The sequence below is a fragment of the Mandrillus leucophaeus genome, unplaced genomic scaffold (genome assembly GCF_000951045.1).
Source record: "Mandrillus leucophaeus isolate KB7577 unplaced genomic scaffold, Mleu.le_1.0 Scaffold38, whole genome shotgun sequence".
NCBI lineage: Eukaryota > Metazoa > Chordata > Mammalia > Primates > Cercopithecidae > Mandrillus > Mandrillus leucophaeus.
Window position 1 is genome coordinate 4,317,863 of NW_012104031.1, and position 19,982 is coordinate 4,337,844.

At 54.4% G+C, this 19,982-nt stretch overlaps 1 protein-coding gene across 3 annotated transcripts; it reads left to right on the forward strand.

Moving 5' to 3' along the window:
- The first annotated feature begins 5,638 nt into the window (after nucleotides 1–5,638).
- On the forward strand, nucleotides 5,639–19,105 carry PTPN7 (protein tyrosine phosphatase, non-receptor type 7). 3 transcript variants are annotated; one of them, XM_011990529.1, is made up of 10 exons: nucleotides 5,639–5,827; nucleotides 7,734–7,903; nucleotides 8,898–9,081; nucleotides 9,378–9,462; nucleotides 11,605–11,681; nucleotides 12,885–13,022; nucleotides 13,373–13,483; nucleotides 14,504–14,661; nucleotides 16,704–16,817; nucleotides 18,411–19,105. In XM_011990529.1, the coding sequence occupies exons 1-10, from the start codon at nucleotides 5,654–5,656 to the stop codon at nucleotides 18,502–18,504; spliced, it is 1,305 nt and encodes a 434-aa protein (XP_011845919.1). In that variant the 5' UTR covers nucleotides 5,639–5,653; the 3' UTR covers nucleotides 18,505–19,105. The 3 variants fall into 3 exon arrangements, with proteins under 3 accessions (XP_011845919.1, XP_011845918.1, XP_011845920.1); XM_011990528.1 differs by lacking the exon at nucleotides 5,639–5,827 and adding an exon at nucleotides 6,262–6,641 and having other exon boundaries at nucleotides 7,730–7,903; XM_011990530.1 differs by lacking the exon at nucleotides 5,639–5,827 and adding an exon at nucleotides 6,578–6,641 and having other exon boundaries at nucleotides 7,730–7,903; nucleotides 8,951–9,081.
- The last annotated feature ends 877 nt before the right edge of the window (nucleotides 19,106–19,982 follow it).

Below are 19,982 nucleotides of genomic sequence, written 5' to 3' on the forward strand. Positions count from 1 at the left end.
CCACCTCGCCCGGCTAGTTTTTTGTATTTTTTTAGTAGAGACGGGGTTTCAACGTTAGCCAGGTTGGTCTCGATCTCCTGACCTCGTGATCCACCCGTCTCGGCCTCCCAAAGTGCTGGGATTACAGGCGTGAGCCACCGCGCCCAGCCTATTATTACTTTTTTAACTCCTTGGGCCAGGTGGTGGTGCCAAGGTTGTCTGGCTATTTATCTTACTTCTGTTTCTTTCCAACTTTTTGCTTTCTCTCTTTCCTCAGACTCTCTCATGAACTAGGCAAGATGGGGGGAGGAGGACAGCAGGAGTAGTAGTGGTCTCCTTCCTTAATGCCTCCCCTACCTCTAGCCCACTTCCAGCCCTCAGCTCTCCAGGGAGGAAAGGGTCCTGTGCTCTTGGGGAAGACCCAGAGGAGAGGTGGTTTTGCAAATGGACACATTTGCAGCTGGCTCTCCCACTCCTTGGCCCTGGAGGAGGGGCACGGTGTCTGCTGATTCCATCACCAAATGCGAGATAGATAGTGTTTCCGGGGGTGTGTATGGTCTTGGTGACACCATGTGGATGTGTGTTCCTGTGTCCTAGGTGGATGGCCAGCTGAGTGTGTGCCTCCTTTTGTATCTCCATGAGGTACCATGCTCTTGTGGACAGAAGCACATCCTTTGGCTCCTGAGTCACAGCAATTGTAGATCTAGAGCCCACCTGGCCTTCGGGCCTCCTCTGGTCGCACCTCATCACTGCCAGATGAGGAAGGCGATAACCAGAGAGGGGAAGAGCCCAAGTTTGTGAACAGAAAAGCTGGGCTTGAACCTGGGACTTCAGACTCCACAAAACAGAGATGGCAGACCCTGCTCCTAACCTCCCAAACTGGGGTCGTCTCAGCTGGGAATCCTCTGAGGAGCAATTCAGGTACCTGGGACTTTTGCTTGCCTTCCCCCACTTCCTCTCCCCAGATCAGCAGCGTCCATCCTGGTTCCCCGGGCCCCTCCCAACCTCCACCTGGCTTTGGGCAATGCTGGAACCCAGGCAAGCCTGCCTGAGGCCTGGCCTCAAAGATAACGAAGTTAGGGCTTTGCTTTACTCCTGACTACAACCCGAGTCACCCCGAGCTGCTCACCCAGGTGCTCCCACCCACAGACAACTGAGGATGAGGAGGGAGAACGGAAGAAAAGGCTTTGGGCCCTGGGAGTGAAGCCTAGGACTCAGAACAAACTCAGGAAGTGGGGAGAGGGGATGCGCGGAAAACACACGAGTATGGAAGTCTGAACACCAAGGCAGCCTCTGGGGTAGCTGGATTCTCCTGGGCCTGCCCCAGCAGGAAGGACAAGCCTGCCCCAGCTCAGCCCGGCTGCCTGCTCAGGCCACAGCCAGGGGCTGCTTGCCCCTCCCCCGCTCCACCCAGCCCCAAACCTCAGAGCCGCCCACCCGGCCCCTGGATGGGGGCCTGGAAACTCAGCACTGCAGACTCAGGAGATTTTCCAGGCTGTGTGTGCGCCTGCGCATATGTGCTCTTTTGAAAGGCGGGGGCGGGGGGCGGGGGAAGGTTGCAACCAGGGAAACTGATGTGAAACGGAAGCGGTCCCAGGTCCCAGTGTGACCAAGAGGTGGGCGAAACGACGTACCTTCTCATCCCATCCTCACCCCACTTCACCTGCGGACATCTCACTTTGTTCTTTCTGGTAGCCTTGATCAGCAACCAAAAAGGGGAGAGGCGGGGTGGAGGCGCCCTAATTCGGAACCTAAGGAGAAAAGACGCACAGGACACAGGTCTAGGTAAATGCAGGGTATGTCAGAACCTGCCCAAGAGTCCCCACAAAAAAGAGGCCTGCGGGACCCAGCACAGACTCCATAGCTAGTCCTTTGGACAGAGCCTTGAGGAGGCACCTGGCCTTAAGAGGCACAGCCACCAGTCCCCAGGGCACCTGTCTCCCGGTCCCCTAGAGGTTCTGATAAATAAGCAGCAGCCAGCTGGGCACGGTGGCTCATGCCTGTAATCCCAGCACTTTGGGAGGCTGAGGTGGGCAGATCACGAGGTCAGGAGATCAAGACCATCCTGGCCAAATGGTGAAACCCCGTCTCTGCTAAAAATACAAAAATTAGCTGCGCGTTGCGGTGCGTGCCTGTAATCCCAGCTACTCGAGAGGCAGGAGAATCACTAGAACCACGGAGTTGGAGGTTGCAGCGAGCTGAGATGGCGCCACTGCACTCCAGCCTGGTGACAGAGTGAGGCTCCATCTCAAAAAAACAAAATAAAATAAATAAGCAGCAGCCTCCCCAGCCCAAACCTCTCCATTCAGCAAAAGAAAAGGTACCGCAAGGGCTGTATCTCCTCCCCAGCAACCACCCCCACAGACAAACCCACATCCTCTCCCTAGAGAACCCCTGGGGTTCCCCCCACTACCCTGAGGTCTCAGGGCACCTTACTGATTCCTTCTGGAGAGAGCCAGCCAGGAGGCAGAGGAGAGGGCAAGGGGCAGGTCCAGGAGTCCTGGCTCCCAAATGTGAACTGGCCTGGCCTACAGCTGTCCCAGGCAGCGCTCTTCCGGCCCCTCCCTGCTCTCCCACAGCCTGAAGCCAGGCCTTGGGCAGCCCCCACACTGGAGGAAGATAATCAACGGGCAGCAGAGGGGTGGGGTGGCTCAGGACAGCCAGGCCGCCCACTCCCCCTGCTGCCTATACTATGGGGAAGGTGGCCAGGGAGTGGGGGAAGGCCTAGTTCCCCTTGACCAGGTCATGGGAGAGCAGGGGAGGGGCTGGTCACGTGTGGATTGACACTGTGCATGTGCATTTGTGCAAATGTGGGCCATGAGGGTGTACACATCTGTCTTGATGGATGCATGAGTGGGTGTCCAGGGACAACACAGAGCGGGAGGGAGACGGGAGCCCCTGGGAAGAAAAGGCCACATTGTAGAATAGATGTCCATTTGGCTGGCTCTGGGCTTGGGAGAGAGGGAGGGACTCTTCTACCCTAAAACCTTCCTGCCAGGGTCCTGAGTTCCAGCAACGGACAAAGAACCAGGTACTTTCCTGGACCTCCTGGCAAGATGGCCCAGTGCCGAGCAGGGCTGGATTGCTGGTCCTCCCAGCCAGGGGTAAGGGGTATGGGATGTTCCCCTTCACCCAAAAGGTAGCAGGAGGTCCTAGCTGGCCCGGCACAGGGGTGCAGCTTTGAGACAGGGGTGCAGTTGTCTCTCTGGTCAGCCCGGACCCATCCCATGCCCCTAACAGCACTTCCCTGCCCCACTCACCCTGTCTCCCCTGCTGTCTCCCTGCTTCCTCCGGGATGAGGCCTCCCAGATCCAGTTCTCAGTGTTTCTGTCTCCCCCACACAAACAGGAACAAGCCTGGGCCTATAAAGTTGGGGCAGAACGAGCTGGCTCAGGCTGGCCTAGGATTTTGGGGGCAAGAAGGATGGAGGAGCAGCCACCCAGGATCCTAGTGCTTCTCCAGAGAGGAGCCGAGGAGGGCAGCTAGGAAGGGGGCAGAGCAGGTGGAGTGTGCAGGACCCAGGAGTCCTGGCCCCCAGCAGCTGACTCTCTCCCCAGGATCCTCCTCTTGGATAATTAGAGGGTGGCAGCCTTTGCCTCTGGGAGCCAACTGCACCCCAGCAAGGAGCTCCCTACTCCCTAGGGGCTGGCAAGGAGCAAAGACTTCTGAGAATTCTAGATGTAACGGCCGCCTTTCCCCTGGGCCGGGGGCTTCTGACACTTGGGGCAGGGAGCTGCAGCTCATAGCCCTGGAACTGGGAATCACTAGAGGGTGAAACAAGAGAGTCAAGACGTGTGTGGCCAGAGCTCGGGAGGGCTGAGGGCACCCACCACAGCCTCAGATGGGACAAGGCCTGACTCTCAGGATGCGTCACGCCCTGCATCAGTCCCTCCCCAGCCTGGCCTGCCCTCTCTGTCCTCCCTGGTGTGGACTCTGTCCCACCCAGGATGCTGGGAGACCCCTGGGAGTGACTCCTTCCTGAACTTCCTCAGTGCTCTGGTGGAAGCGCCCCAGCAGCCCTGCTTCGGGGAGAAAGTCAGCAATGAGGAGGAAGAGGGAGGCTGTCGAGAGGTGAGACCCGGCAGCCGTGACCTCCTCACCCTGTGCTGCTCCCAGGCCCACTTCCCCAGCCAGCTCCTCCCAGCTCCTCGCTCCTCTGGCTACTGACTCCCAACCTCTCCTCCGGGAGCAAATCACTCCATGGGCTGACAAGGAAGGTGCTATGATCATCCCCCAGTGGAGGGAGGAAGCTGAGGAGGAGACTGAGACTCAGCAATTTGCCCAAAGTCACACAGTTAATAAGCTACGTTTAGACTCATTATGCACAGATCTTTCTGATTTCCAACGATTACTATACTTTCTCTGGAGTCGAGGGTGGCTAGAACCTAAATCTCAACCCAGGAACACAGATCAATTCGAGTGATGGAAGTTTGACAGCCGCTGGGACCACGGGTGGGAAGGTTCTGGAGGGGAGAGGGAGTCACTCCCAGGAGCCTCCCAGCAGCCCAGATGGGATGGAATCCACTCCAGAGAGGGCAGAAAGGGGCGTCCCAAGTCACCAGGCCAGGCTGGGGAGGGAGTGGTACAGGGCGACGACGCATGTTTTGTCCCATCTGAGGTTGCAGTCGGCACCCTCAGCCCGCATGAGCTCTGGCCACACACCTCCATGGACGTCCAGGCATCTCTAAGCACAGGAGAAGAAGGAGTGGGCAGGAGCCAAGGAGTGACTGTCCCCTCTACCCCACACCCAGCCAGAGGGAACGGGGGATCCTTGAGAGGTCTTGCCTCATGCTCAGCCACTACCCCCACCTGCCCCCAACTATCTTCCCCATCTTCTGGCTCCCATCTTCCTTGCTGTGAAGCTCAGCTTCCAACTGTACAGCCCTAGGCCTCGGTCTGTGGGGGCAAAGGGTAGGCTCACAGCCAACAGGGCTCAGACCCTGGAAACTTGGGGGGACCAGGCAGACCTGTGTGGGGAGGGCTTTGCCGCTTCCTCCTCCCACCCCTGTGGTGTCCTAGCTTCCTGTTCTTGATAACAATCAGCATAGGCCCAGAGCCGGGCCCTCTTTCCAACCCCCACCTGCCCCCTTCTGTGTCCCCAGGGCCCCCACTACCCACCAGTGGAAACACTGACTGGTGTGGGGGGTGAGGCAGAGGCCAGTCTCCGGGTCACTGCCCGCAAGCATGTTAGGGATTCCCAGGTTCCTGCTCCCCTCCACTCTCTCCTGAGCACAGGAGCCAACCCATTTCCCAGCCCTAATTGGCCTCCTCCTCGGGGAAACCCACCCACTCTGGAGAGGAGCGCAGGCTGCAAGGAAGGAGGTGCCAGGATCAGCTGGCCATGGAGGGGCTCAAAAAAGAGCCAGCCCCTGTCCCCACTGCCCAGAGCAAGGGCGGGTGCTGGGAGGCCTTCTGAGCCTCTGAGAGCCGTTCTTGTTCTTCATCTCAACCCTCCTCCCCAAGGGGCCAGCAGAAGGCCAGCCCCCTCCCGACCACCCCCTCCGGCGTGCCTACCCCCTGTGCCTAGGGTACCTCATTTCTTTTTTGCTGTCACCGTTTGACAGCTGAATCAGGGAAGTGGGAGGAAGAAAGAGGACGTGGATTGTGCGTGTTGGGGGCCGGGAAGGGAAGGGCGTTTGAAATGTTACAAGGTAAAAGGAGGCCTGCAGCAAGCATGAACCGGCTGGGCTGCTGGCCCGCAAGGAGCCTGCCAAGGCCAGGCAGGGACAGTGGGCAGAGGAGTCTTGGACTTGGGGGCCACCCTTCAGGTCCCAGGCATCCAGGCACCCCAGCAGCGAAGAGGACATGGGAGTCCCCTGGTGTGAGGGCCAGAGACTGTCCACTGTCTGTAAGTCTTCTAAGTAGATGTCAGGGTTCTGGGAGGAGGCCTGCAGGGGGCTGGGGGCCCAGGGGAAGCCCCTCAGACTCCCTCCCACAAGTGGACTCTGCTATCTGTTTCCTGCTGGGCTGGCCTACACTCAGGCCGCGGGCTGTGGAGAGCTGGGCCGTGGCACAGGGCGTGGAGACGACCTTTTTGGCCTGGCCCCAGGCCTTTCCTTCACATTGTGAGGCATGGATTCTTGCCTCCTCTTTTTCCCCACCCCGAGTCTGTGCCACATCTGCTCTGGGAAGATGTGGTCTGTGCTTGGCCATGAATTCCCAAGGCTTGAAGCAGCAAGGGCTTTGAGGGAGAGGACTGTGAGGCAGAAGCAGAGAAGCAGAAATAAGCCTCCGGCCAAGGTCAGGTTGAGCAGGAGAGCCTTGGGTTCTTTGTGGGACAGCACAGAGCTGGGGGTCAGGCGAGCTGTGCCCAGCAAGTAGGCAGTGGCTGGATGTGACAAAGACCCAGAGGAGAAACACAGCAGGAGGGGAGAGGGTCTGGAAGCTGGGGAAAGCAGGATGGTCGGGAAGGCCTGGCCCCTCACCCATTCCCAGGGAACAGGGCCTTGGGCCCCAGAAGGGCACAGGCGGGAGGCAGCCGACCCCTGGTGGCAGCGGCAGCAGGCACAGGAGGGCAGAATGCAGCTGGGGTGTGCGTGGGTGGCAGCAAGGAGGGGCGGAGGGAGGAAGCTGGCTTCCTGGAGCCTTCTCAGCCCTCAAAGACAGACCGACAGACAGACAGACAGCTGGCAAGAGGCAGCCTGGGGGCCACAGCTGCTTCAGTAAGTATCTGAAGCGGGGACTGGGAGTCCTGTGGCCCTGGGGGGTGCGAACTCCGGGGATATAAGAGGGCATCTCAAGAGGGAGTGCGGGAGGGTGAGTGGGGCGCTCCAATGCCTGGCTGGGGAATGGGTGCTCACAGACCTGGTGTCCCCAAGATGGGGGTGAGCAGGGAAACCACAGGGAGCTGCAAGGACAGCAAAGGCTGAAGGGACCCTTTCTGCTGCCAGAGACCCTTGCTCTACCACCCACACCTGTGCCGGGCCCACTCTGTCCCCTCACCTCCATCCCTGCCGCCTTGGTGACTCAACAGCCCCGCCACCTCGCCCACTGTGACCCTGGCTCTGGGAGATAGGGACTGCCCCCAAGAGGAGATGGTCCCATTACCTCCATGCCCCCTGTCTTGCCCCCAGCTGTCGCCTCACCATGCGCTGTCGCTCAAGGGCTTGGTGAGGCCATTTCCTGTGACGGTTACAGAGGCGGGAGACGGGGGGATGGGCAGGAGGAGGAAGGAAACACCTCCAGCCTACCTCCCTGGACAGAGACCCCAGAAGCCAGAAATGGACTTGGGAGTGGAACAGCAGCAGTTAGGAGAGGACCCTGCTGGGGTCCAGGAGCCCGCCTGCCTGGCTGCCCAATCAGCTCCCACACTGCTGGAGGCCTCCATTCCCTGTTCAGGAGAAGGCCCACTGGTTAGCTCAGAGATGGCTTCTGCACGCTTTCTCCCTTCTGTCCTAGAGAACACATGTTTTCTGTTTCCTCCCTTGCCTTCTCCCACTTGGACCCGCTCAGAGCCCTGTGTACTCTGGTGTGTGGCCTCTCTCCCCTCTCTCTTTTCCTCCTTCTGGATTCTTTCCTATCTTCATCCACAATCTCTACCCTTTATCTTGCTGTTACTCTGACCCCAGACTGCCTTGTGCCCTGGGTCCCGCCAAATAGATCTTGTCCTTCCCTTAGTGAAAATGAGGCTACCTCTTGGGAAACAGAAGACGCCCCAGTGAAAACAGAGCGCAAAGCCGGCCTAGCGTGGGAGCCTCCTTCTGGCCAATCAGCAGGCCAGAGAACAGCAGCGGAGGACCCTGTCTTTCAGGCAGACCTCATGGCTGAATGAGCCTCCCCTGGGCCTAGCACCCCACCCCAGCATGGTCCAGGCCTGTGGGGGGCGCTCCAGAGCACAGCCGCTGACCTTGTCTTTGGGGGCAGCCATGACCCAGCCTCCGCCTGCCAAAACGCCAGCCAAGAAGCATGTACGGCTGCAGGAGAGGTGAGATCTTCCCTGGGAGAGGGTCTTCCCCGCCCTGCGTCCCCATTCCGCTCCTCCCTTCCCTCCATCTGCTCCTCCAGCTCTGACAGCAGGGTCCAGAGGGCCCTCAGTTGTTGACTCCTATTTGGAAAGGAAACCAGTAGTGCTCATTTGCATGTCTTTTGCATGTCTGGAGCACAGAGTTTCATATCAACCCTGAGCCTGCTCCCTAAATTCCAGGCAAGGCCAGCAGCGTTCTTGGTGCTGGATGCATGTCAGAGCCACAGGGCCTGGCTGGGAGTGGGAAGAGGCAGGCAGCTGGAAGAAGCAGTTGAGTTCAAGGCTGCCCTGTTCTGGCTGACAAAGGGAGAGGGCTGAGCCGGGCATGGTAGCTCATGCCCCAAATCCCAGCACTTTGGGAGGCTGAGGTGAGAGGATCTCTTGAGTCTAGGAATTAGAGACCAGCCTAGGCAATATAGTGAGACCTCCTCTCTCAAAAAAAAAAAGGAGGGCATACAGCAGGGGCCCGAACCCTAAATTTACTGGCCCTCCAGGTTAAAGGAAAGACAAAGAGCGGCCCCCTCAGAGGTGCCTCATAACAGTAATACTTGTAAGAAAAGCAAATATGGTCAGGCACAGTGGCTCCTGCCTATAATCCCGGCACTTTGGGAAGCCAAGGCAGGAGGATCACTTGAGTTCAAAACCAGCCTGAGCAACAGAGCAAGACCCTGTCTCTCCAAAAAAAAAAAAAAAATTAAATTAGCCAGGTGTGGTAGCATATGCCTGTGGTCCCAGCTACTCTGGAAGCTGAGGTGGGAGGATCGCTTCAGCCCAGGAGTTTGAGGCTGCTGTGAGCCACAATTGTGCCATCACACTCCAGCCTGGGCAACAGAGAGAGACCCTATCTCCAGCCTGGGCAACAGAGAGAGACCCTATGTCTAAAAGAAAAGATATAAAGAAAAGGAAAGCAAATATGATTGGGTGCTCACTAGGCAGTGGGGGGCTATACCTGCAGGCGGGGCTCCAATGTGGCTCTGATGCTGGACGTTCGGTCGCTGGGGGCCGTAGAACCCATCTGCTCCGTGAACACACCCCGGGAGGTCACCCTACATTTCCTGCGCACTGCTGGACACCCTCTTACCCGCTGGGCCCTTCAGCACCAGCCACCCAGCCCCAAGCAGCTGGAAGAAGAATTCTTGGTAAGAAATTGGGGTTCCCTCCGAATCACTCTGCCCTCTGTATCAGAGGCAGCCAGCTGGAACCATTCTCTCACGGGCACCGTGGGCATGTCTCCTCTTTGGGCCCCTTAGGAAAGAGAACATCAGGGCTGAGGGAGGGGGCTGCCCCCAGGCTTCCGCTTCTGCGCCCACCCCATCTAGGCCTACATACTAATGTCAAGAAGGAATGGCCAGAGTCCAGCTGTTCTAGAAAAAGGTAGAAGGGAGAGAAAAGGAGGCTAGGAGTCAGCTGCTCACCCATTTCCTCCCCCTGCCAGAAGATCCCTTCAAACTTTGTCAGCCCCGAAGACCTGGACATCCCTGGCCACGCCTCCAAGGACCGATACAAGACCATCTTGCCAAGTAAGAACTGCAGCTGGGATGGAGGGAGTTGGGTACAGTCCCTGGGGCTAGAGAACTTCACAGGACAAAGTACACAGTTTCAGCCAGGGAAGGACAACCTTGCTTGGCACATCTTCTCTCAGCAGAGAAAGGGGGAAGAAGCAGCAAGAATCACAACAGCAGCAATAATAATGTTTGCAGATATGTACCGTGGGCCAGGCCCTGCTCTCAAACCTTTTTTTTTTTTTAAGATGGAGTTTTCGCTCCTGTTGCCCAGGCTGGAGTGCAATGGCGCAATCTCAGCTCACTGCAACCTCCGCCTCCCAGGTTCAAGCGATTCTCCTGCCTCAGCCTCCCAAGTAGCTGGGACTACAGGCATGCGCCTCCACACCCGGCTGATTTTGTATTTTTAGTAGAGATGGGGTTTCTCCATGTTGGTCAGGCTGGTCTTGAACTCCCGACATCAGGTGATCCGCCCGCGTCGGCCTCCCAAAGTGCTAGGATTAGCACTGCGTGAGCCACTGCGTCCAGTCTCAATCTTTTATATTCACTCATTTCTCACAACAATCCCATGAAATTTGTACTGTGATATTATGATGACCATTTTACAAATAAGGAAATTAAGGCACAGATAAGTTGAATATGTTACCTAAGATATTCAGCTTAGCTACTTGCATGAAGCCCTTTTCCTTGTCTTCCTCTCGCTTGGGAAGTGCCCTGCCAAGGCTTGTGGTGGAGGAAGCACCACCAGGAGGGCTCCCAGAGAGACGGCTTTGAGAAAGGCAGATGGAGACAGGGCAATGGCCTGCAAGAGAGCAGTGGCGGGGGGGATGGAGGACACTCAGCTAGGAGGGGGTGACCCTGCAAGCTGACAGACCCAGGACAAGCACCTTCTATTTTTCAGAGGCAGGCATGAGGCCCCAGAGCCTCTCCCTCCCTCCCCTGCTCTCCCTATAGGGAAGCTACTCCCAGCTTGAGGCTTTAGCTCAGTGAGCACATGGGCCCTGTCTCCTGCTAACCCTCCTGGAGTGCCCTCTGCCTGCATGGGCGGATCAAGGGGCTATTAGCGCTATTCCAGGCCAGGGGGAGGAGTACCCCTGTTCTTGGCCTAATTCTAATCAGCCCTGCAGCCACCAGAAAAGGGAACAATTCCTTTGCCTGAGATTCCCCTGGTCCCCAGGGTATCCTCTGTCCATGACCAGGCTGGCATGAGCAGAGCAAGAGTCTCTTCTCCTTTCCTCACAAGCCAGCTTCTTCAACCATGTTTGGGTTTCATTTAGAGAAATCCTTTCCCCTTAGAGGCAGAGGCCAAATGCCTCACGGCTGAGTGGAATCTGAGTCCTAGTTCCACTTCACGGCTGTGTGATATCCAGCAAGTTGCTCATCTGAATCCCATATTCACCATTAGAAAACAAATTCTTCTTCCTCTACATCTCTTTTTCCATTCCTACTGGCATAATCTTATTCTAAACCCGTACTGATCTCAAGGATAGAATTCTATATATATTAGAATATTACATCTGATATTATATCTTCCCATTTGGTCTCTGCTGTTCCGTTCCCTTTCTTCTCTAGTCCATCCTATATAGCACCACTCAGTTAACCTTTCCAAACTATTGCTTTGATCATGTCACTGTCCTGCTCAAAAACATTACATAGCTCCCTACCGTCTGCGTATAAAATTCTTCATAGGGGCCAGACATGGCGGCTCACACCTGTAATCTCAGCACTTTGGGAGGTTGAGGTGGGAGAATTGCTTGAAGCTAGAAATTCAAGACCAGCTTGGGCAACAAAGTGAAACCCTGTCTCTACCAAAAACATAAATAAATAAATAAGCCAGGTGTGGTGTGGCATGTGCCTGTAGTCCCAGCTATGTGGAAGGCTGAGACAGAAGTATCACTTGAGCCCAGGAGTTAGAGGTTACAGTGAGCTGTGATCACACCACTGCACTCCAGCCTAGGCAGCAGAGTGAGACCCTGTCTCTAAAAACAACAACAACAACAACAACAACAACAACAACTTCAGTGGGGATAAGGCCACCTGCTGTACACAAGGTGCCGGGGCTGTGATGAGCACAGGAACTCTCTTCTTTCTGATCCTGCTGGAGTCTGTGTTAGTTGGTCACCTTCTGACCTCTGACCTCTGCTGATTTTTATTTCCTAGATCCCCAGAGCCGTGTCTGTCTAGGCCGGGCACAGAGCCAGGAGGACGGAGATTACATCAATGCCAACTACATCCGAGTGAGTGGCCTGGCTGCAGTGGTGGGTGGGGAATGGGGGAATTCTCAGACATCTGAGACTATCTTCCAGCTGTGACTGGTGGATCAGGTGCCTGCATTTCCTGCCCTCCCTGCTCCAGCTCACTGCTGTCATAGCCCTACCAAGCTGGGCTGGCACTGAACGCGCCCTAAGGCACCAACCTAAAAAACGGAGCAGATGTTGAAAAATATCTGGAGAGACCACCGAGTCTCCCTAACCTCCACTATCAGCCCTCCCATGCCACCCTCTAAACTTAGCAGGAAGTTAGTGTTGTTGAACCCAATCTCCAGCTCCTCGAGAGGTCGCAGCTCCCGAGAACTGCATGGGTGATGCCAGCAGTAATGGGACCTCCCCCACAACTTACCTTAACTGACCCTCAAGTAGCCCCTCTTATGTGAAGACGGTTGATTGATGTCAAGCTATAGGAAGCTCCAGGCCAGGTGGATGCTCCTCGACAGCTTCTCGCTGCTGCGGACCCTAAGGCGATGTAAAAGCAGCGCTCTCTAGTGACTCAGTGTGGTAAGACATCAGTCAGGGGCGCAGGGAGGCGAAAAGCTCTTAGCTAGGGAAGCTATGGGGAAACACGATCTTCCATTTGCTGGCCAATACCAGATCAACTGCAGTCCTGATTCCACCATCATCTTGAGGAGCAGGAAGCTGAGGGTCCTGAAGGTGAGAAAATCAGGTTAGGGAGACTGTGCTACATTTTGCTACTACTTTTATAGAAAAGTAACACGTAAGTGTGAAACTGTCACTGAACAAATACTAAACACTGTTTAGGTATTTTGTGCTAGAAGAAAGCAGCAGGGGAGGAAGAGAATAAACATTTATAGAGCACTTGCTATATTGACTCAATATATCTTACTGAATTTAATCCACTCTACATTCCTACAAGATAGATATTATTATGCCCAATTTACAGATGATACAACTGAGGCTTACGGAGGCTAGGTAACTGGCTTATAGTGGCACAGCCAGGAAACAGCAGAACAGGGATCTGATCCTCACTCCAGAACCCATATCCTTTCCACCGTGTGGCTTCTGAGTGTGCGTGTTCATGCACGTGTTTGTCTATACCTGTGGTTCACAGCTTCAGGCTGACCCCAACACCTGAGGCATCCAGGATCACCCCAGAGTTCTGCTCTCACTGCTCCCCACCCCTTCCCCTGTGCTTCCACCTTCCAGGGCTATGACGGGAAGGAGAAGGTCTACATTGCCACCCAGGGCCCCATGCCCAACACTGTGTCGGACTTCTGGGAGATGGTGTGGCAAGAGGAAGTGTCCCTCATTGTCATGCTCACTCAGCTCCGAGAGGGCAAGGAGGTAGGAGGCAGAGCCACGTTCATGATGAACCCAGAAAGTGCTATGCCCGCCCCACCCCCTACTCCCCACACAGGGCAGCTCAGGACCAGAGGTTTCCCTGGGAGCCAGCCCCAGCTCATACCTCTCAGAAAATTCCCTGAGATATACCCCTGGGAGGCTGTCCATGGCCGAAATATAGGATAGGGTGAGCACTCTGCTTGCAGGCGTCAAGCTCAGAAGAGCCAGGCTCCCTGTTGCTGACCTTCCATCCAGTAGGGGTGGAAGATGGGGAGGAGATACCAGCCCCTCTTTGCTGCCCTGTCACCTGCTCCAGCTGACCCTCTTCTGACTCCCAGCTTCCTCCCTCCTAGAAATGTGTCCACTACTGGCCCACAGAAGAGGAAACCTATGGACCCTTCCAGATTCGCATCCAGGACATGAAAGAGTGCCCAGAATACACTGTGCGGCAGCTCACCATCCAGGTACCACCCCAGGGGCCAGGCCCAGTGGGAGGTTGGGCTGCCCACAGCATCTCTGGAACTCAGGCCGGCTCTTCACTAGGAGCCAAGGGTTTGCTCATCTAAACCATCTTAAATCCACATCTATAGAAGAAAGAGAAACTTGAGCACTGTCCTCAGCCTCTAGTCTAATAGGGCAGAGCCAAAAAGCTGAATAGGACTACCAGGAAGTACCCACCTGTCTGTGTGAATGGTCAGGCGAGGATAGGCAGGATCCAGGAGCCGGGCCAAGGGAAGGAGAGGAGGTTAAAGGAGATGTGGAAGGCTAGGTGTGGCAGCTTATGCCTGCAATCCCAGCACTTTGGGAGGCTGACGCGGGCGGAGTCCTCCTGAGGTCAAGAGTTCCAGACCAGCCTGGCCAACATGGTAAAACCTCGTCTCTACTAAAAATTACAGCTACTTGGGAGGCTAAGACAGGAGAATCACTTGAACCCAGGAGGCAGAGGTTGTAGTGAGCCGAGATTGTGCCACTGCACTCCAGCCTGGGTGATGGAGTGAGACTGTGCGTCTCAAAAAAACAAGCAAAAAAAAAAAAAGAAAGAAAGAGATGTGGAATAACATGTACATAAGGGCTTTTTAAATGCCTTCTGTTATTTTATGGTGTTTTATATTTTTGAAAGCATTCCTCTATCAACTCATTCTCCTCCAAATATCCTAGCAAGTAAACCAGTAAGATATCACTGTCCCCATTTTCCAGGTGAAGAAAATGAGATCAAGGGACTTGCCCAAAGTCATGTGCTTATGGGAAGCAGAGCCAGGACTTGAATTTCGGTGTCTCCCCTCTCCCAGGACAATGCTCCTTCCCAGCATTTTGGAGGGGGAAGCGGTGGAGAATGATGAACATGAAAATTGCAACCTAGCTTGCTTTGAGTAGATGACCCCCCACAGGGTAATTCCAGCCCTTGCCCTCCTCAGTCACCAGAGAAAAAGGCAGACAGTGCCCTCCACCCTGACCTTGATTCTCATGCCTTGTCTCCAACCCAGTACCGGGAAGAGTGCCGGTCAGTAAAGCACATCCTCTTCTCAGCCTGGCCCGACCACCAGACACCAGAATCAGCTGGGCCCCTGCTGCGCCTAGTGGCAGAGGTGGAGGAGAGCCCGGAGACAGCTGCCCGCCCCGGGCCCATCGTAGTCCACTGCAGGTGCGTGGCCCTCCCTTCACTGCAGCCTGTGGACTGCGCTCCACTCCCCTGCCCCCTGGGTCTCTCCTGGGGAAGGGTCTGAGCAGAAGAGCATCAGGCAAGCCTAGTCCTTACTTGGACATGACTCACAAGGCCATTCAGCAAGGGCTCTGTTCTTTTCACCTCCTTCATGCAGAACCCAGACATCTGGGCTGGACACCCAGGCCCCATCCACAGAGGGGACAGAGTATCAGGAAGGTCCCAGTCAGCTGCAGGAGGACATAAACAGGATTCCAACTGTTGGGGAACTCATTTACTCATTCAACAAATATGTATTGAAAACCCTATTATTGGCCGGGCACAGTGGTTCACACCTGTAATCCCAGCACTTTGGGAGGCCGAGATGGGCAGATCACTTGAGGTCAGGAGTTTGAGACCAGCCTGGCCAACATGGTGAAAACCTGTCTCTACTAAAAATACAAAAAGTAGCACGTGCATGTAATCCCAGCTACGTGGGAGGCTGAGGCAGGAGAATTGCTTGAACCTGGGAAGTGGAAGTTGCAGTGAGCTGAGACTGCACCACTGCACTCCAGCCTGGGCAACAGAGCAAGACTCCATCTCAAACAAACAAACTAACAAAAACAAACAAAGAAGGCAGATTAAACAATTAAATACCGGCCGGGTCTGTAATCCCAGCACTTTGGGAGGCCAAGGCAGGCGGATCACCTGAGGTCGGGAGTTCGATACCAGCCTGACCAACATGGAGAAACCCTGTCTCTACTAAAAGTACAAAATTAGCTGGCCATGGTGGTGCATGCCTGTAATTCCAGTTACTTGGGAGGCTGAGGCAGAAGAATCACTTGAACCTGGGAGGTGGAGGTTGTGGTGAGCTGAGATCATGCCATTGCATTCCAGCCTGGGCAACAAGAGTAAAACTCTGTCTTAAAAAAAAAAACAAAAAACTATTAAATATCACACAATGTGATGAGAGCTGTGATGGGGATATGATGGGGAGCATAGAACCAAGTCTCCTAAGCCAGACTTTGACCAGAGAAGGTTTTCCAAGAGAAAGGCCATCTAAGCCAAGCTAAGACCTGAAAGGTGAATTAGCCAAGCGAAGAGAGGGAAGGGAACACATTCCAGGCAGGTGGAACAGCATATGCTAACTAAGGCCCAGAGAAGAAATGTGAAAATGGATACACTGCTGGGAGCAGGGTTACAGGTTGGGCCCAGAGGTTATGTGTGGGGTAATGATGAGAGATGGGTTTGGAAGGCCAGTGAAGGTCAGATGATGAGGGGCCTTGTAGGACTGGCTAAGACACTTGGTTGTAAAATAACACTTTGGCTATAGAGTGAAAAATGGATTGGGCTGGAGTGAGAGGGTATCGTAGGGGATAAGACTAAAGAAAGAGATCATTTGGGAGTGCATATCCTAAATAAAACAGAGCACAGAGGCAAAAAGCATGACACAGGGCCTTCCCAGCCCACCCACAGGTAGCAATGGGACATGTGCAGGGAGGTCATTAGAGGCTCATGCAAGAGGAACAGGAGGCCTGGGGAGTTTTGAAATAAACAGAGGGCACGATGGAGCAAGCAAAGCAGAGCGGAGAGAAGACTGTGGGAGGGCACCGAGGTGGGAAACAGAAGGGCCGGGCATGGGCTGCGTGGAAGATGAGTCTGAGCTGAGAGGAAGTCAAGGTTAAATAAGGAGGGCTCAAGGGTCAGCACGCCCACAAGTGGGGAACTGTCTGTTGGAAACTGCTGTAGATGCTCAGCAGAGGGGAGATCATCAAAACGTCCACAGGGACCAGAAGGTGGCCTGCAACAGGCTTACAGTGAGGCTGGTAAGAAATGTAAACTCCTCCCGTGCCAGTTATAACCTGCCTCCAGCAGGGTCCCCAAGGGGACTGGAATCCGAAGTACTCTACCTGCCCCCATCTCCAGAGTCCTATCCCCAAAATACAGCACCTGCAGGTCCCATTTCTTTCTCCATGGTTTGGGGCCTGGCTCTCAGATTCCCTTGTCTCCCATGACCTCCCTGTCCCCTCCCTGGCTATCTTCAGTGCAGGGATTGGCCGGACAGGCTGCTTCATCGCCACGCGAATTGGCTGTCAACAGCTGAAGGCCCGAGGGGAAGTGGACATTCTGGGCATTGTGTGCCAACTGCGGCTAGACAGGTGGGTCTGTGGGTGTAAACAAGGCCAACAACGTTAATGGGGGGCATCAGTGCCTCTGGGCCCCAGAGCCCTGATAGGCCCATCACCATCAAGCACTCCTGCAAGAAAGGAAGAAACCCTTCCTGCTTAGAGCTGTTTATTTTGCAACTAACAACCAGCAAAAAATATCTATCTGGATGGCCGGGCGCGGTGGCTCACACCTGTAATCCCAGCACATTGGCAGGCTGAGGTGGGTGGATCACCTGAGGTCAGGAGTTCGAGACCAGCCTCGCCAACATGGTGAAACCCTGTCTCTACTAAAAATACAAAAATTAGCCGGACCTGGTGCGGGCCCTTGTAATCCCAGCTACTCACGAGGCTGAGGCAGGACAGTTGCTTGAACCCAGGAGGTGGAAGTTGCAGTGAGCCAAGATTGTGCTATTGCACTCTAGCCTGGGCGACACAGCAAGACTCTGTCTCAAAAAAAAAAAAAAAAAAAAGAATATCTATCTGGAAAGTTGGCTTGGAGGCCTGGAATTAAACATGATATGAGGCAACAAGTAGTGCAACGAAGCTCACTGGGTTGAAGCAGAGCCAGTGTTCAGATTCCAACTTTTGTCTCACTGAGATGTCACTAGATTTCTCTGAGCTCCCATTTCTTTTTTTTTCCTTTCTTTCTTCTTTTTTTAATAATAGAGATGGGGTCTCACTATGTTGCCCAGACTAGTCTCGACCTCCTGGGCTCAACAATGCCCCCTTGGCTTCGCAAAGTACTGGGATTACAGGCTTAAGTCACTGTGCCCAGCCCCCACTTCTTTATCTAGAGAGAGATAATGGCTCCTTCCCCCAGAAAACTGTTGTAAGAAATGAGTTAACTTATATGAAAGTGTTTTGGAAATGGAAACTATTATATAAATGTATGGAATCATTATTTTTACTTTTAAGATTATTAGAAAGAAGGAAACTTGAGGCTCAGGAGTATTCCTGGCCCGACTCAAGGCTTCAGAGGTCTGGTTTTGTCCCAGGAGCTGAGTGAATCAAGGAAGACCAAGCGTCAACACGGGGCATCACCCCTCAGCACGTGTAAGGGGCAGAGGACTCCTCTCACAGCAAATCTGAGGGTCAGCAAGGAGGAGTAGCAAGTAGAAAAGATGAATATAGGTGGCAGGGCATGGTGGCTCATATCTGTAATCCTAGCACTTTGGGAGGCCAAGATGGGCCAATCACTTGAGGTCGGGAGTTCAAGACCACCCTGGGCAACATGGTGAAACTCCGTTTCTACTAAAAATACAAAAATTAGCTGAGCATGGTGGCAGGCACCTACAGTCCTAGCTACTCAGGAGATTGAGGCAGGAGAATCACTTGAACCCGGGAGGCAGAGGCTGCAGTGAGCCAAGATCATACCACTACTCTCCAGCCTGGGTATCAGAGTGAGACTGTCTCATAAAAAAAAGAAAAAAAAGAAAAAGAAAAGAGTAACACAGGCAAAGGAGTTGGCATGTTCTTTGAGAAAGTCAGGACTTTTCCAGTAGGACCGCAAGAATGTTTGACTGGAGCCATTCAGCCAGCACCCTGACCCTCCTTTACTCATGGTCTGTGTATTTCTCCTTGCAGAGGGGGGATGATCCAGACGGCAGAGCAGTACCAGTTCCTGCACCACACTTTGGCCCTGTATGCAGGCCAGCTTCCAGAGGAACCCAGCCCCTGACCCCTGCCACCCTCCAACAGCCCAGGCACCCACCTCCCTCAAGCCTGGGAAGGTGGGTCTGGGGAAAGTGGGCCGAGTGATCTGGGGGTACCCCTTGGGTGGGTGTGCTTCTTAGTGGTGCTTGCAGTCACAGGAAGCAGCATCAGTAAGGACAAGGGGCTGGACTCCAGGTCTTCACCACTGGCCACTCCTCTGCTTCCTCTGTTGGCCCCAGATGGACGTAAGGGGAACCTCCAATGTCTCTCTGAACTTAAAGACAGGAGCTGGCAATTTATGACAGACAAAGAAAGAAGCCCAGGTGTCCTGGTCTTCTCTAAGACACTCTTTGTGAGCTTCAGTTTCCTCTTCTATAACATGAATATTAAGTGCTTAGCTGCCATGAGGGAAAAGCAATGAGAGAAGTTTCTAGAAGCCACTCCAGTCACTCCTTCCTGGGGCTGAAAAAAGGGTGATTCCAAGACCATCCTTCACCCGAGGCCCTGCCCAAGCACAGGCCAGATGCAAGAATGGGGAAAAGTCTGGTCCTGATCTCCAAGTCTCAACATCTTAGCAGTGACTCTGCTCCCTGACCAGACATCGGAAGGGCTGGACAACTCCAATCCAAAGAAAGAACAAGGACTCTGGTTACCCTCGCCTCCACTCATGTGTCCTAAGAGTAGGCTACAGAGGTGACCGCGCCTGGCAGTTGAAATCTCAGGAAGAGGGAACATGTGGGGACTACTCAGAGGCAAAGAGGGGCTGCTCCTGCCTCCATGGTTGCTGGCCACTCCCACCAACTACTCTTAGGGAGGCTGAGCAGTCTCTGTTTTGCTTCCATGGCTTAAATAATACCCTGGGTATGCAGGAAGACAAAAGAAAGAGGCAAGGGGAGAAGAGGAGGCAAAGTGCTTAGTCTGATTTTAGATAACCAACCCCACCATGACCCTCTATACTCTGCATTTGCTGAGTACACCTAGAGAGCTTGGCTGTTTCCAAAAACAATCAGGGTCATAACCATCCATGCAGACATGGAGGCTCGGCTGAAACTGGACTCCTCACTGTCTACCCCAGAGAACGAGCGCCCCTCATCCATCTCAGCATCAACACAATTTCCAGGGGACCTCAGGTCTAACTAAGGACTGAACGCCACACCTCAGGATTCGTCCTTCTTGAATCTGAGACAGGCTGCCTATTCTGAGATGGGGATGAAGGTAAGATGCTGCATCACTGGGCATGCCGCCCCTGAGAGCTGCCTTGATACCAGTTCTCTGTGGAAACCCCCGAGGAGCTGGATCTGGAGAACAGCTGGGCCTCCTCACTCAGGACTTCTCTCCTAAAGAACACGCAGTGCTAAAACTGAGGATGATTTCCCTAATGCTTCTGCTTGGCCTTGTGGAGGAGCTGCTCCTTCCTTACAGCCCTGGGGATGGACTTGCCCACACCTCCACCTCCCCTGAGCCCTGTGAGAGGCACAACTGTCTATGCCAATGAGGCTCGGT